The following is a 13,772-nucleotide window of genomic DNA, read 5'->3' as shown; positions in this document are numbered from 1 at the left end:
GAAAAGTCATCCTTTTTTGAGAGATTACCCTGAATTTAGAACAAAGGATACAAGAGCAGGTGTTTCTTTTCTATTTTTTCCTACCTCATCTTTATTTTTTAATTTTTTAGTGCTTACCTTTTTTTCTTGATGCATGTTTGGGGGGTAGAGGAAAGATATTTCTCTGTGACTATAAAATTAATATGTATTTATTATTTTAAAAAAAAACCTTTGTGTTCCAGAGGTATTAATATAGAGCAGTGTGTCCAATAGGTCTTCCTATGACAATTATCTGTTTTGTTCAATATAGTAGCCATTAGCCAAATAGGGCTATCAATCATTTGTAGTATGAGTAGTAGACAGGAACTGAATCTTTAATTGATCTAAATTTAAGTCGTCACTTATGGCCTTGTGGTTACCAAATTAGCACAGAATGAGCCTTTTTTACTCATCACTACCAACCCTCCTCATCATTTCTACTTTTGGGGATAATATTTCTTAATGGCTTGATAAATTCTTTCCAGATTTTCTATGCTATAGCAATTTTAGATCAAATAAATTAAAAATTTTGGTGCTTTTTAACAAAAATGGTGTTGCAGAGACCAGATGTTTATATTTTTACTTTATTTATTGTTATCTTTCCATGTTGGTATCTTTTTAATAGCTGTCTTGTAACATATTATAGAGTTCTATAATTGATTCAACTACTCTACTAATGGTAGGTATTCACATGTGTTCTTTTACAAGTTTTTGCTATTAAAATCAGTAGTACAATGAACGTTTTTATGTATTTTTACTCACATATTAGTGTATTTCTGTTGAATAAATTCCCAGTAGAATATGCAGGTCATTTTTCTATTTTATAATCATTACTAAATTGCTTTCCAAAACAGCTGTGCTAATTCTGATATCTACCAACCTTTTGTATGAAAATACAAAATAGTGTTGTAGTCTGTTTATTTTTTTAACTTTATCCACCTTTTAATGCACTTTTATTTTGTAGAGCAGTTTTAAATTACAGAAAAATGGAAGTGATAATCATAGCAAAATTTCTATGACTATATAAAGCAAGTTTTTTCCTTGAGATTAATTTAGTCTACATAGAGAAATCATTGATTTATGACAAAAGGAAAAGCTCATATTCCCTTCGCTGTTCTAGCTGATACGATTTCTGTGATTAAACTTCTGATTTGGAAGGTATAAATAAATTAACTATATTGTATTTGATGTTTTTATATATGTTAAGTTCAATATGAAATAAATTCAAAATTTTAATTCATGAAAACCATATTCAAAAATGATATACTTTGTGCCATTTTATTTTAACTTACAGCTGTGGACATTGAAACCAGAGACTGTCTTCTAGGTACATACAGCCTGAATAGTGTGCTGGCAGGAGTGGTTTGTCAGAAGAGCACTTGCCACAATGATTCAGTGTTTTTGCAGGTATACACACCTATGCAGTACTTTTCTCTTAACCCTTCTTTTCTCTTATTTTCAGATCAAAATTGATGGTATCTGTTCTAAACTACTAAACTATACTATATATGCTGGTACAATACTGCATGAATAGGCACAGTTCTGCAGTTCTTGCCATTAATAAATTTAAGAGCTGATTGATCACACATGTGCTGTTTAAAAGTTTCTGGAGAAGGGAAGCTGATCCAATCCTCATCTGGCACTATTGTGGTAGAAAAACATCTGCATTATAACTGCATTGATAGATTTATCAACACAGATGTCAGCATTTTGAGATATAAGCTATTTGTATTAAAATTGTAAATTGAGTTGGCATCTAGTCTCAATCTGTTGAGGAAATATAGAAAGTGAATCTATAGATTTGGACTTATTTAGCATAGACTCAAAACTCTTATACCCATAATATTTTATTGAACCTGAAATGCCATCTATTTGTAAGAAGGAAAAACATCACCTATTAAACTGGCATACAGTTTTAAAGATGGTAAATGTAAAAAAAAAATCTTAGAATGAATGGGATATGTATATTTCAACCTGCATATGTTTAAGATGATTAAGTGAACCAGGTTAATGACAAAGTGCTCTATTTGAGACAGCATTTATAGAACTATGTGAACCAGGAGGTGAACTCTAAGGTTCTTAGTAACTTCATTACTTTGTGTTTAAAAAAAAAGTTCTTTTTAAGAAATGGAAAAATGGAAAAGTTGGCCTAAATTCTGCTATCTAAAATGATGCAATGCCCACAATATGCTCGGGAGTCCATTCTTGTGTCTATTATGTTTTTATGTGTTTATATTCATTCTGTTCTTATTCTCAGTGCATTCAACTTCTGCAGAGGTTAACATACAATGTCAAAATTTTTCATTCTGGTGCCAATATAGATGAATTAATTACATTCCTCATAGATCATATGTGAGTATGCAACCAAACTTGTAACCAAATAATCTACTGGTTTATTTTTAAACTCAAACCGTGTAATTATTCAGTTTTTCTTAGATAATTTTTTCCAGCTTTTTAAACTCAATTTACTGTTTACTTGATTCTTGTTTACTCCTCTTAGATGATTTCAATGATCAAATGGTATAAAGCAGCTTTAATATTCTTAATAAAAATTTTTCATAACAAAAATTTATGAAGTGATTTAAACAGAAAAAATTATTGAAAGTGAAAATTGTATGTTTATTTCACCTTGAATAGACTGTTTTAATGAGATAGTACATGGTTACTCTGACAATTATTTCCGTATTTTTATGCTGCATTTGAATAGGATCATTTTGTTTCAGAACATGAAATAAATGGTCAAAGTACTCAGTTTGTCTTCACAAGCTAATCAGAATATTTTTTGCATGTAAAAAGGAATTTAAATGTGTAAATTACTATATAATTTTGAATAATTTAGGATCAACAGTGCTTTTATCTTTATTTCCCTTAAAGCAGTCAATCTCCTGAAGATGAGTTAACGATGCCTTGTCTAGGATTATTGGCAAATCTTTGCCGACACAATCTTTCTGTTCAAACACATATAAAGACTTTGGTAAGAAATTTCTTTGTAAAAGCGTTCTTGTTTTGTGGTGGGTTCTATGCTTACAGAAAATTTTATCCATATTTTTCTTTAAAAAAAAGTCAGAAAGAATTCTCCTGTCTTGTCCGACTGACGCATCAGAGTTAACAATCAGGTTGACATATATATAACATGAATTATTCCAGCCTTCATATATATTGGTTTTCTTAAGGTGGGGTTAATAAAAATGTTGAGTACTACAAGTTTTCCTTCTCCATAGCATCCCACTATTTGTTGTATTGAGAAGTATAAGAAATGCAAAATTATTTTGTGCTGAGAGTAAGGAGCAGATCATTAGCAATCCCAATTACCTCAGTCTTGTATTTATACAAGATCAATAGTAATTACACCAGAAAGGTCCATGAATAAGTGTCTAATATCAACTGCCAGTGCTTGTCGTAAGTGAAGGCAAACTAATGAGATTAACAGAACTACCATTAGAAATAATATTAAATCAAGGAAGTTTGTTAGTTCTTTAAGGTGCTTTGTGAATAGTTCACTTGCTGTTCAATATTCAGTATTACCTATTTAATGTTAAATTGAACAATATCTCATTTGTTCATGTGTTGGATTTTTCTGACCTCGTCTTATGTTGGGTGAAGGTTATTTTGAGCCATGGAAGTGTTTGAGAAAGATAAACATTCACTCATAATCCCATGTGCATGCACTGCTTTTCACTATGGTTATACCTATTCATACTACTATAGCATATGAAAGTGACATCTCCTTGAATGCTCTTTTAATTTGATAATGATGTTTAATAGAAGTTTAACTGTTCTGTGCAAGATAAACTTTTTCAACCAAAATATAAAACTTAAATTTTTCATTCTAATTTTTTTTTTAATCTTTTCTTCTTCAGAATAATGTGAAATCTTTCTATCGAACTCTTATTAGCTTCTTGGCCCATAGTAGTTTAACTGTGGTTGTGTTTGCACTTTCAATATTATGCAGTTTGACGTTAAATGAAGAGGTTGGGGAAAAGGTAAGTATGATTTTTGTTATTTATGAAGATAATTCTGAAGTTTGTATTCTCTGATACTGTAAAAGTCTTGTTAAATTTTTGGATGTTGTCAACTTAAACTTTTTTGTATAATATGCTTTTTCTAATTTATTTTTAAGCTGTTTCATGCTCGAAATATTCATCAGACATTTCAGCTAATATTTAATATTCTTATAAACGGTGATGGCACACTAACTAGAAAGTATTCGGTTGATCTATTAATGGATCTCCTTAAGAATCCTAAAATTGCTGATTATCTTACCAGGTATGGCTCTCTGACAAATTTTAGGACTGTATTTTTAACTTAGATCTTTTTATGATACATAAAACTGCCTTTCTAGGTTGAGTAAACTTGGATTCAAAGTAGACAAAATCGAAATGTTTTGATGTGCTCTGTTCCCATTTGTTTTTCTTTTCTGGCTTGAAATGTATAAGTATAAGAAGTGTGCATGTGTGTGTTTCAGTCTTTGTCTTAGATGAATGAGGTTATCTCATTCTCCAAAATGTATACATCTTGGTTAATCTGTTTGAAAGCCAGTTTTAAGTCTTGAACATTATGATTTCTTGAAAATATTTTTTATTATAAGAATATTCAGTGTATCTTTTTTTGTATGAAAAATTGATAATGTTTTCTTCACTATGTTCCTCTGTTGTGTCATAAGGTAAAATGAGAACATTTGTATGTCCATTCTATCTATGCCATTTCATGTGATCACTTTTGTTTTGAGATGTTAGCAACTGTTTTCCTAAGAGTTCGTGGCCTTTTTTTGCATCTTAAGTTAAATTTTTCCACGCCAAGCTGCTTTGTGGTCCTAAGTTAGGAAATTGTTGAAACTGTCTCATATTTAAATGAACTAATCATTCACAAATGAGAAAACATGTATTGAGCCCCTACTATGAACAAATATTATGGGAGAAGAGAGTGTTAGCAGAAGCAGGGATACAAAGAACTTGGTTCCTAATCTTTAAAGACTATAGAATCTAAAAGTTACATGAAAACATAGTCCCTAATCTTTAGGGAGCTAGAATCTAGAAATTAAGAAAACAAAAGCTAAGCCTTCAGTCAAAGTTGACAATTATTCATATGATTAACTGATATTTAGCAAAACCAAGAAATATCCACATTAGCATTTCATTTTTCTTAAGCATGTGTAGATAAGAGAATTTTCTTCCAGCGTGTCCTCTCTTTATCTAAGAATCTTCCCAATATATTCTGATGTAGTACCCATTCTGAATATCAAATAGTGCTTTTTTAAAAACTTCAAGTAAATAAAAATTCTTTTGGATATACCTCTCCAGGAGGACAGAAAAATAATCTGATTTAGCATTAGTAAGTGGTTGGTTAATTATTTCTATGAATCTCTGTTTCATTATCTGCTTCTTTCTCTAGCCTAGAACCCCAGAATCACCTCTGAAAAGAAAATCATGTTTAATTGTGTTGTCTTATGTTTATCTGCTCCTGAACAAAGTTACCTGTATATATACCAGTTCTTGTTAGTGTCACCCTGTTTCACTCATAAACATATCCCTTAATTCTGTGCATTAAGTCTCATTCTGTGCTGTCTTCTTCAAATTTGCCCTGTCTTTTCAGGGACTCCTATTTAACTGACCCTCTTGACTTATACGTGCCTGCCTTTCAGCTTTTTCTTCAACTCTGTGTCCCTTTTAAAATCTGTTATCTCCCATTGGATTTAAAGTGAATATTCAAATTCTCAGTGTAGCCCTCCAAAATCTAGTCCCTGATAATCTCTCAGCCTTTTATCTTTACGTTTTCTTTCTTAAGTACTTTTGTCTCATCTTTTCAGATAGTAAATAGTACCTCTAACTTGCTAGAAATATTCTTTCATCTACCCATGTGCAATTTCCTCTGAAAGGCTAGAATATAGTTTCTCCTCTATGTGTCTAACTTCTGTTCATTCTTTAACACCTAAGTCTAGGAAGCAACACCTGATGAGTCTTGTCTCATTAAGTCTGGGTTTTGATCATATTCTGTTTGATAGTGTCCTGTACATTTCTGCATTATAGTGTTGTATTTTATGGTATATTACATTATTATTTTCTGTCTTTCTGCCTCCATCCTTACACTGTAAACTCTGACAGGGCACCATTCTCCCAAATTCAGGATGTACCAGTTCCATAGGCTATATGTGAGTGGTATGTCTAGTACCTCAAGTACCATGCCCTTTACCTCTATATCTGCAGAGCCTAATTTAATGTCTGACAGTTATAAGTGCTTTACAAAAAAGTAGCTAATTTTTAGAATATTCTGTGTTCTTTGAATTTATAAACTGCATACACCTTTAAAAAAAAGGCAATTAAAGTTTCAATGATTTATTATTGATGTGTGAATCATTTTTTTTAACTGTTCAATAAATGACAAAGCCAATTTATGTATGTCATAGTGGCAGACTATGTTTCAAGTTTTAAGTAAAAACTTTGTGAAGACTGTTCTATATTAGAAGCTCAAGATAAATGGAAGAAGATACACTTAAATTGTATACTTGTACATAAATCCTTTTTGATACATAATTTCATAATTATCATTTGATATATATTTTTATTTTAAACCTAGGTATGAGCACTTTTCTTCATGTCTTAATCAAGTATTAGGTCTTCTTAATGGAAAGGATCCTGATTCTTCTTCAAAGGTATGTAAAAACATGATTTTTGTATTTTAAACTTTTTAAAAAGTGTAATGTGCAGAAACATCTAAGTTAACAGCTCTCTGAGTTTTTATAAACTGAACACATCCATATAACCAGTGTGTAAATCAGGAAACAATATTAGCAATAGTCAAGAACCCTCCTCAGATCTCCATGGACAGGTACAATCTCTGTGGATAACTGTTTCATGGTGCCTACTAAACATATGTATATCCTATGACACAGTGATTCTTCTCCTGGCTACATAGCCAAGAGAGACATATTCATAAGCTCATGAAAATGTTAAATAAATAGAAAATGAAATTTTAAAATGATACCATTTACTAATTTTTTAAAAATATCAAATGCTTTGAGGTTAATCCAACAAAACATTTGCAAGGCCTTTATTCTGAAGTTACAACACTGGGAAGTGTAAAAAGACCTAAACAAATATAGATATACCAAGTTCATAGAATAAAAGAGTTTCAAAAATCAGCAGATTTTAGTGTTTTCTGTTTTTATGTTCATTTTCTTTCTGATGTATGTGGAAATTGGAAAGCAATTATAAAATTCACATGGATATACAAATGTTCAAAAATAACCATGGCTATCCTGAAAAAAATGAACAAAGTCAGAGAACTTCTAATGTTACCAGATACTGAGACTTAATATTAAGCTGCAATAATTAAGACAGTGCTGTATTGTCATGAGGATAAACAGCTAGCCCAGTGGAACAGAAACAGTACAATCCAAAAACCAAACCCACAGTGTATGGTCTCCGGATTGATAATAATGCAGTCTTTAAAGTATGGTCATTTTAATAAATGTCACTGGGTCAGTTGAATATCCATATAGGAAAGAACTGAATTTTGACACCTTACTCAAAACACATGCAAAAATCAGTCCCAAAAAGACTGTCAACCTAAATGTGAAAGGTAAAACAATGAACTTTTAGAAGAAACCCCTAGCAGAATATCTTTATAACCTTCGGATAAACAAAGAATTTCTTAAACAGGAAACAAAAACACCAATTATGCCGGAAAAAAGTTGCTAAGTCGGACTACATGAAAGTTAAAAGCTTCTGCTCACCAGTGAGTGAGTGAGAAGGCAACTCACAGAGTGCGAATGGTATTTACATTAGATATATACAACAGAGGACTCCTATGTAAAATATTTTATTTTAAAAATTGTATATATAAACCAGGAGAAAACACAACCCAATAGATAACCTGAGCAAAAATCTTGAAATGTTCAATAAATATGAAATGTTGCTCAACTTTATTATCTTAAGGGAAATGCAAAATAAACAGTATTGTGATACCATGACACACCTACCATGTGGTTAAAATTAAAAGTATGGTTAATATCAAGCATAGAGGAGAATGTTAGTAGATAATACCAAGTTTTCATAAGTGCTTATACCAATTTTCAGCCCGTGAGTACTGTGACACATGGGTGACATTGCTTGCCTCCAGGGAGTATAGGTACAAGTCAGGCTGGGATGTTTGGCTTTGGAACCAAGTATTTGTACTAATTCAAAAACAAGTACTACAATTTATATTTAAAACAGTAAATCAAAGATAGTTTATCATTTATTACATAGTAAATGCTAATGGCCTGAATTCTATTAAAATCAGATTCTGTCAAGTTGATTAAAACACAAATACCAATTATATGTCATTTACAAGAAACAGATGAAGATAGAAATAAGTGGATAGGCAAAGAGATACCAATAAAAGATTTTTAAACGTTAAGTTGGTAATACCTGAAATAATACAGAATTTAACTTAACAGCTGATAAACAGGTTGCTGTGGGAGTAATATTACAGTATAATGCCCAATTTATGAAGTAAAGAAGAAATGAGGTAGAAAAAGGGAGCTAAGGAACATAATGCCAACAGTTTCCATCCTGTGGAAATAGCTACCCTTAAGGCTTTAACACTCTGGGATGCCACTTTTAAGTATTCTGCAGTATGCTTTATAGCAGTTCTTGAATCTTAACATGATAACAACTATCTATAGTTACTAATTTTTTTTTTCATTTTAAAAACTTTTTTTTTGCTTAAAAAAAAATTACTATAGAAGGTATATGACATTAGTTGATTTTGCCTCTTCTTTCTTTGACTCTCATAGTCCTGCTTATCAGAAGTAACCACCATTAACACATTTCTTTGTAATCTTGTGGAACATAATCATACGTTTTGAAAAATAATACTGGAAGAAAAGTTGGAAGCTGCTTTTAATTTTTTTTAGAGTATTTAAAAAATACTTCATTTGCAGCTTCATTTGGTTACTTTGTGCATTAAAGTCCAATGAAATTGACATTTAATGAAGGCTTTATATTGCACAGGTTTTAGAATTACTTCTTGCCTTCTGTTCAGTGACTCAGCTGCGCCACGTGCTCACTCAGATGATATTTGAACAGTCACCATCTGGCAACACCATTCTGGGAAGCCGTTCTAAATGTTTGGAACCTACTGTGGCTCTACTTCGTTGGTCAAACCAACCTTTCGATGGATTAGAAAACTATTCTATTTTAGCATTGGAGTTGTTCAAGGAAATATTTGAGGTAATAGAATGACTGACAAATTGATTTTTCCACTTTTATATTCCCAGTGAACAGTTTGTTTTCAAAATGTTTATAATAAACTTGGAATTGTTCATAGACTTTAGGAAAACTTTTCAATTACTAGTTTTCACAAATTATTATTCCTATTTTCTGTTGGTCTTGACTATTAATCAGTTTTAACATATAAAAAAATCTTTGAGATTCTTGACAGGAATTATTTATGGCTAGCTGTGAGGTATTAAGACCAGTGCCTGTTACATAGTTATTATAATTACATTTAGCAAATTCAGGATATTTGTTTTCAGTACACACTTTTGGCTTAGAATAATTTTAAAATTACACCTGTAGTCCACTTAAGAAAGTCTTGTTTGCAATTGATTAACCCAAAACCTTATTCCATTCGAAAAAAAAAGTCATCCTAGACTCAAAACTGGATAAATGGGTAGATTTTAAATAGGAGACGTGAGTCAATGAACTACTGAAGTAATTATAAGAAATTTGAAGAGAGTATTGGAGCTCATCAATGACTACTTCTGCTTTCTGTATTCCTTTTTTTTTTTTAATTTTTATTTTTAATCGTTGGTGGTGGTTAATTTTGCAGGATGTCATAGATACTGCTAACTCTTCTGTGGCTGACCGTTCTGTGGCCCTTCTGCTGCCTACAATCATTGATCAGCTTCAGTTCACAGAACAAAACCTAGATGAAGCCTTAATAAGAAACAAATGTGAAAGGATGGTCAAGGCCATTGAAGTTTTGTTAAATATCCTTTATTATGAATATGAAAACCAAGAACCACTAACTTTTTTCTAGCATTGTATTTATTGTATGTTTATCTTTACTTCTCATACTTGTATCCAGAGTTATTAAACTAATATTAAAGTACAGAATTAATTCTTAATGAAGACATGGTGAAAAAGAGTCATCCAGACATTTTTCCTTGTTTTACTGTGTACAACTTTTAAGGTAAAGACCATTTTCAGAAATGCTTTTTAAACTTGATTTGTACATTTTATCGCAGTTTGAGATGAGGAGATAGATTCTAAAATAACTGCCTTGTTACTGCTCCCTTCTGATGCTCATTGCTGCCCTTCAATGATTTCTAGTGCCATCTCTCGAGTGTATCAGAAGTACATAAATATTAGTAGAGTTGTCATTATTTTAGGTCAGTTTTTTTGCTTGTGTTTTAAAAAATAAAACCTCCAGAAATGCCTTAATAAAGGTGACATCATACTTGGTTATTAAAAAGACAAATATTATCAGACACATTAATTCATTTCAAAAAAAAACTTTGGATACAGTTAGTGTCACTGCCTAACTTGTGTATACTGATTTTCTGAGGTCTTTTCTTGTGTTTGTTTTGTTTCTTTTTTTTAAGATCACAAAGCCCAAGTCCCAATATAAAATATTTCATTAATGCTTTTTTATTATCATCAAGGAGCCTACTATATCTCAACCAAATTTCTTACATTTACCTAGTCCGGTATCTCAGAGCGATAAAAATTTGCACAACTCTTTACTTGCTCTAGAGCAAAGTCCACATCTTTTTAACCTCTTTTTAGCTGTTGCTTTTCATCTTCCTCTTTATTTAGAACAGTGATTATCAATGCTGGCAACTTATTAGAATCACTTAGAGAACATTTTTTAAATACTGACACCTGAACCTTACTTCCAGTGAATCTAATTGGAGTAATGTGAAACTCTAGTGGGGAGGAGTGTTTGTGATTGGTAAACTACCTAGGTAGTTCTAACATGTAGCCAAAGTTGAAAACGAATGTTTGCGACCTTAGAGATAGCTATTAAAATCAGGCCTTCTCTTGGTAAATGATACCAAACGTGACCTTTTTTTTTTGTTATCATTAATCTACAATTACATGAAGAACATTCTGTTTACTAGGCTCCCCCCTTCACCAAGTTCCCCCCACAAACCCCATTACAGTCACTGTCCATCAACGTAGTAAGATGCTGTAGAATCACTACTTGTCTTCTCTGTGTTGAGCCCTCCCCGTGCCCCCCCCCCACATTATACATGCTAATTGTAATGCCCCCTTTCTTCTTCACCCGCCCTTATCCCTCCCTTCCCACCCATCCTCCCCAGTCCCTTTCCCTTTGGTAACTGTTAGTCCATTCTTGGGTTCTGTAATTCTGCTGCTGTTTTGTTCCTTCAGTTTTTCTTTGTTCTTATACTCCACATATGAGTGAAATCATTTGGTACTTGTATTTCTCTGCCTGGCTTATTTCACTGACCTTTTGTTTTAATAACAGATATCCAATTCATTTATGATATACAAAGTAGTAGAAAGTAACTTCTCTTAGTTCAGCAAATATTTATGGAACCATTATGATACCTGCTAACAGAGAGCTAACATGCAGTAGAGAAACAGATCTTCTGTTTTACACCTGAGTCAGAAACTTCTGTGCCACTTCCATTTCGTCCCACCAACCAGTCATTTAAATGCTCTGTGCTCTAGTTTCTTAATCTGTCACTGAGCTAATGTAACAATAATTACACCAAATTGCAGTGACAAGATAATCTGTATGAAGTCATTCTAAGTGCTGAAAAGTGCTGTACAAATATAAGGTTCTTCTGAGAATTTTTTGTTTGTGTCCCTTAACAAAACTTACCTCTGTGTGGAGATGATACTCTAAAAATGCATATTGCAAATAATCTGACTACCATCAAATGTTCCACTCTGATAGAACAACAATTTATGTATGGCAAGATTGATCTGGGTTTTGGAACAAAGGTGGCAGATTCTGAATTGTGGTGAGTATATGAAATCTAAATGGCAAAGTGGTAAGGCCAAATGTATTAAAAATCAAAAGATGGGATTCTCATCCCTTTTGGAGGATCATCCTTAGGTATGTTCTAGTAACTCAAGGTTTAGTGGAGATTTAACAAAAATATTTTCATAATGAATTTTTTAAAAATTCATAGATCATATGCTTCTGAAGAAAGATTCTAACATTTGTGATTTCTTTTTCATTGTTTTAGCTTGTTTTGTCTGTTTTAATGTATTGTGATTTTTTCAGGGTCTTCTTATACTTCTAAGTATTTCTGGGGGTGTTTTTTAACATTGCCTGAGTAATTATTTTTATGTGCGTTTAATTTTATTTTTATGTGAAAAAGCAGTTTTTATTATAAGGAAATCAGTCCTGCTGATGCATATCAAGACTTAAAGGTAGATTTTTGCTGGTAGTAATGAGATTATTTTATTCCCTGCCCACTTATGAAGAGTCCATTAATAAAATCTTTATTGAGGAACTGTTAAATGCTAAACTAAACACTAGGATTTGTTCCAATTTCCATAAATATCATAATTGTCAGTAATCATGCTCCTCAAGAACAGGATTATCTCTTTTTATTTTTTTGAACTCCCTTTGAGGAACAAAGCTGAGAACATGGCTTAGTATAATGCACTCAGTAAATACTAGGTATTCTATATTGCCTAAAGTTTCTCTGTATTATTGATACTCCAATGACAAAGCTAAGAATTAAATGAGTCATATTGCCATTGTTGAAGTAATTTGGAGCAGAAAGCTGATGCGTGTTGGTATTTGAGATTAGAAAAGGAAACCATTTATAAACTTAGACTATTAATACGAGTTCTTTGTTCTCTTTGGATCTTTGGTTATAAGGATTGGTCTCTATGATATTTTTACTTCTCAAAAGAAACAATACTTTTACTATGGTTTTAAAACAAAGGTGTTAGTCACATGATGTAGAGGGGCCACGGGGAAGACAGTATAGCCCAGAGAAGACAAGTAGTGACTCTGTAGCACCTACGCTGATGAACAGTGACTGTAATGGGGTATGTGGGGGAAGACTTGATAATATGGGTGAATGTAGTAACCACAATGTTGCTCATGTGAAACCTTCATAATATTGTATATCAATAATACCTTAATAAAAAAAATATATATATATATATAAAAGAAAACATGAAGGTGTTGGATTTTCTGTTTTCTTTAAAATTATGGACAATAAGCTCTATCAATTTTTTTTTGTTATCTAATTTAAATATGACTTCTTTTTGAAGCAAACTTGCTGCTGATGTAATTTTAAAAACACTTGATTTGATGAATAAACTTAAACAGTTGGTTCCTGGTATGGAAGTAAGCTTCTACAAAATCCTTCAGGTGAGTTTAAATTCTTCAAATACTGAAGTTTACTCATATGTACCTAAATGCTTCCTAATGTATGTTTCTGTGGTAATCTTAATCATTAGATGTTTCTCTTAGAATTGGCTATCAGAAGAAAGTTTAAAGTTGTCAGTTGTCTTAAGTAGCTATAATAGTCTCACTATACAGTTATTTTACATAGTTACACATTAATTGAGCCTAAGTGCTTCTGGTTCTAATGAAAGGGATGTTCATGCTAGTGGTGCTTCCTTAGCCTTGTCCTTTCCTGTGTTACCCTTCAGGTTCTTCATTTTCCTGTTGGCATTATGATAAGTGAGTGGTGAAAGTGGTGATTTGGGGTATTTTTTCTTTTTGGTTGGATTTGATGAGGCAGGATATTAAGGGGATGGGAAGATATCTGG

The 13,772-nt window shown here is 32.0% G+C and overlaps 1 protein-coding gene across 1 annotated transcript in view; it reads left to right on the top strand.

The window, feature by feature from the left end:
- Positions 1–13,772, top strand: part of CIP2A (cellular inhibitor of PP2A) — a 33,858-nt gene that overhangs the window by 4,354 nt on the left and 15,732 nt on the right. The window contains exons 3-12 of the mRNA XM_036930789.2: positions 1,313–1,425; positions 2,276–2,370; positions 2,896–2,992; positions 3,879–4,001; positions 4,139–4,284; positions 6,592–6,667; positions 9,012–9,230; positions 9,832–9,991; positions 11,854–11,995; positions 13,269–13,368. Coding sequence (XP_036786684.2) covers positions 1,313–1,425; positions 2,276–2,370; positions 2,896–2,992; positions 3,879–4,001; positions 4,139–4,284; positions 6,592–6,667; positions 9,012–9,230; positions 9,832–9,991; positions 11,854–11,995; positions 13,269–13,368 — 1,271 coding nt within the window. The remainder of the gene's footprint in view (positions 1–1,312; positions 1,426–2,275; positions 2,371–2,895; positions 2,993–3,878; positions 4,002–4,138; positions 4,285–6,591; positions 6,668–9,011; positions 9,231–9,831; positions 9,992–11,853; positions 11,996–13,268; positions 13,369–13,772) is intronic.

Source organism: Manis pentadactyla, chromosome 1, assembly GCF_030020395.1.
Source record: "Manis pentadactyla isolate mManPen7 chromosome 1, mManPen7.hap1, whole genome shotgun sequence".
Lineage (NCBI taxonomy): Eukaryota > Metazoa > Chordata > Mammalia > Pholidota > Manidae > Manis > Manis pentadactyla.
Note: the sequence above shows the minus strand (reverse complement) of the source record. Positions and strands in the feature narration are given on the sequence as shown.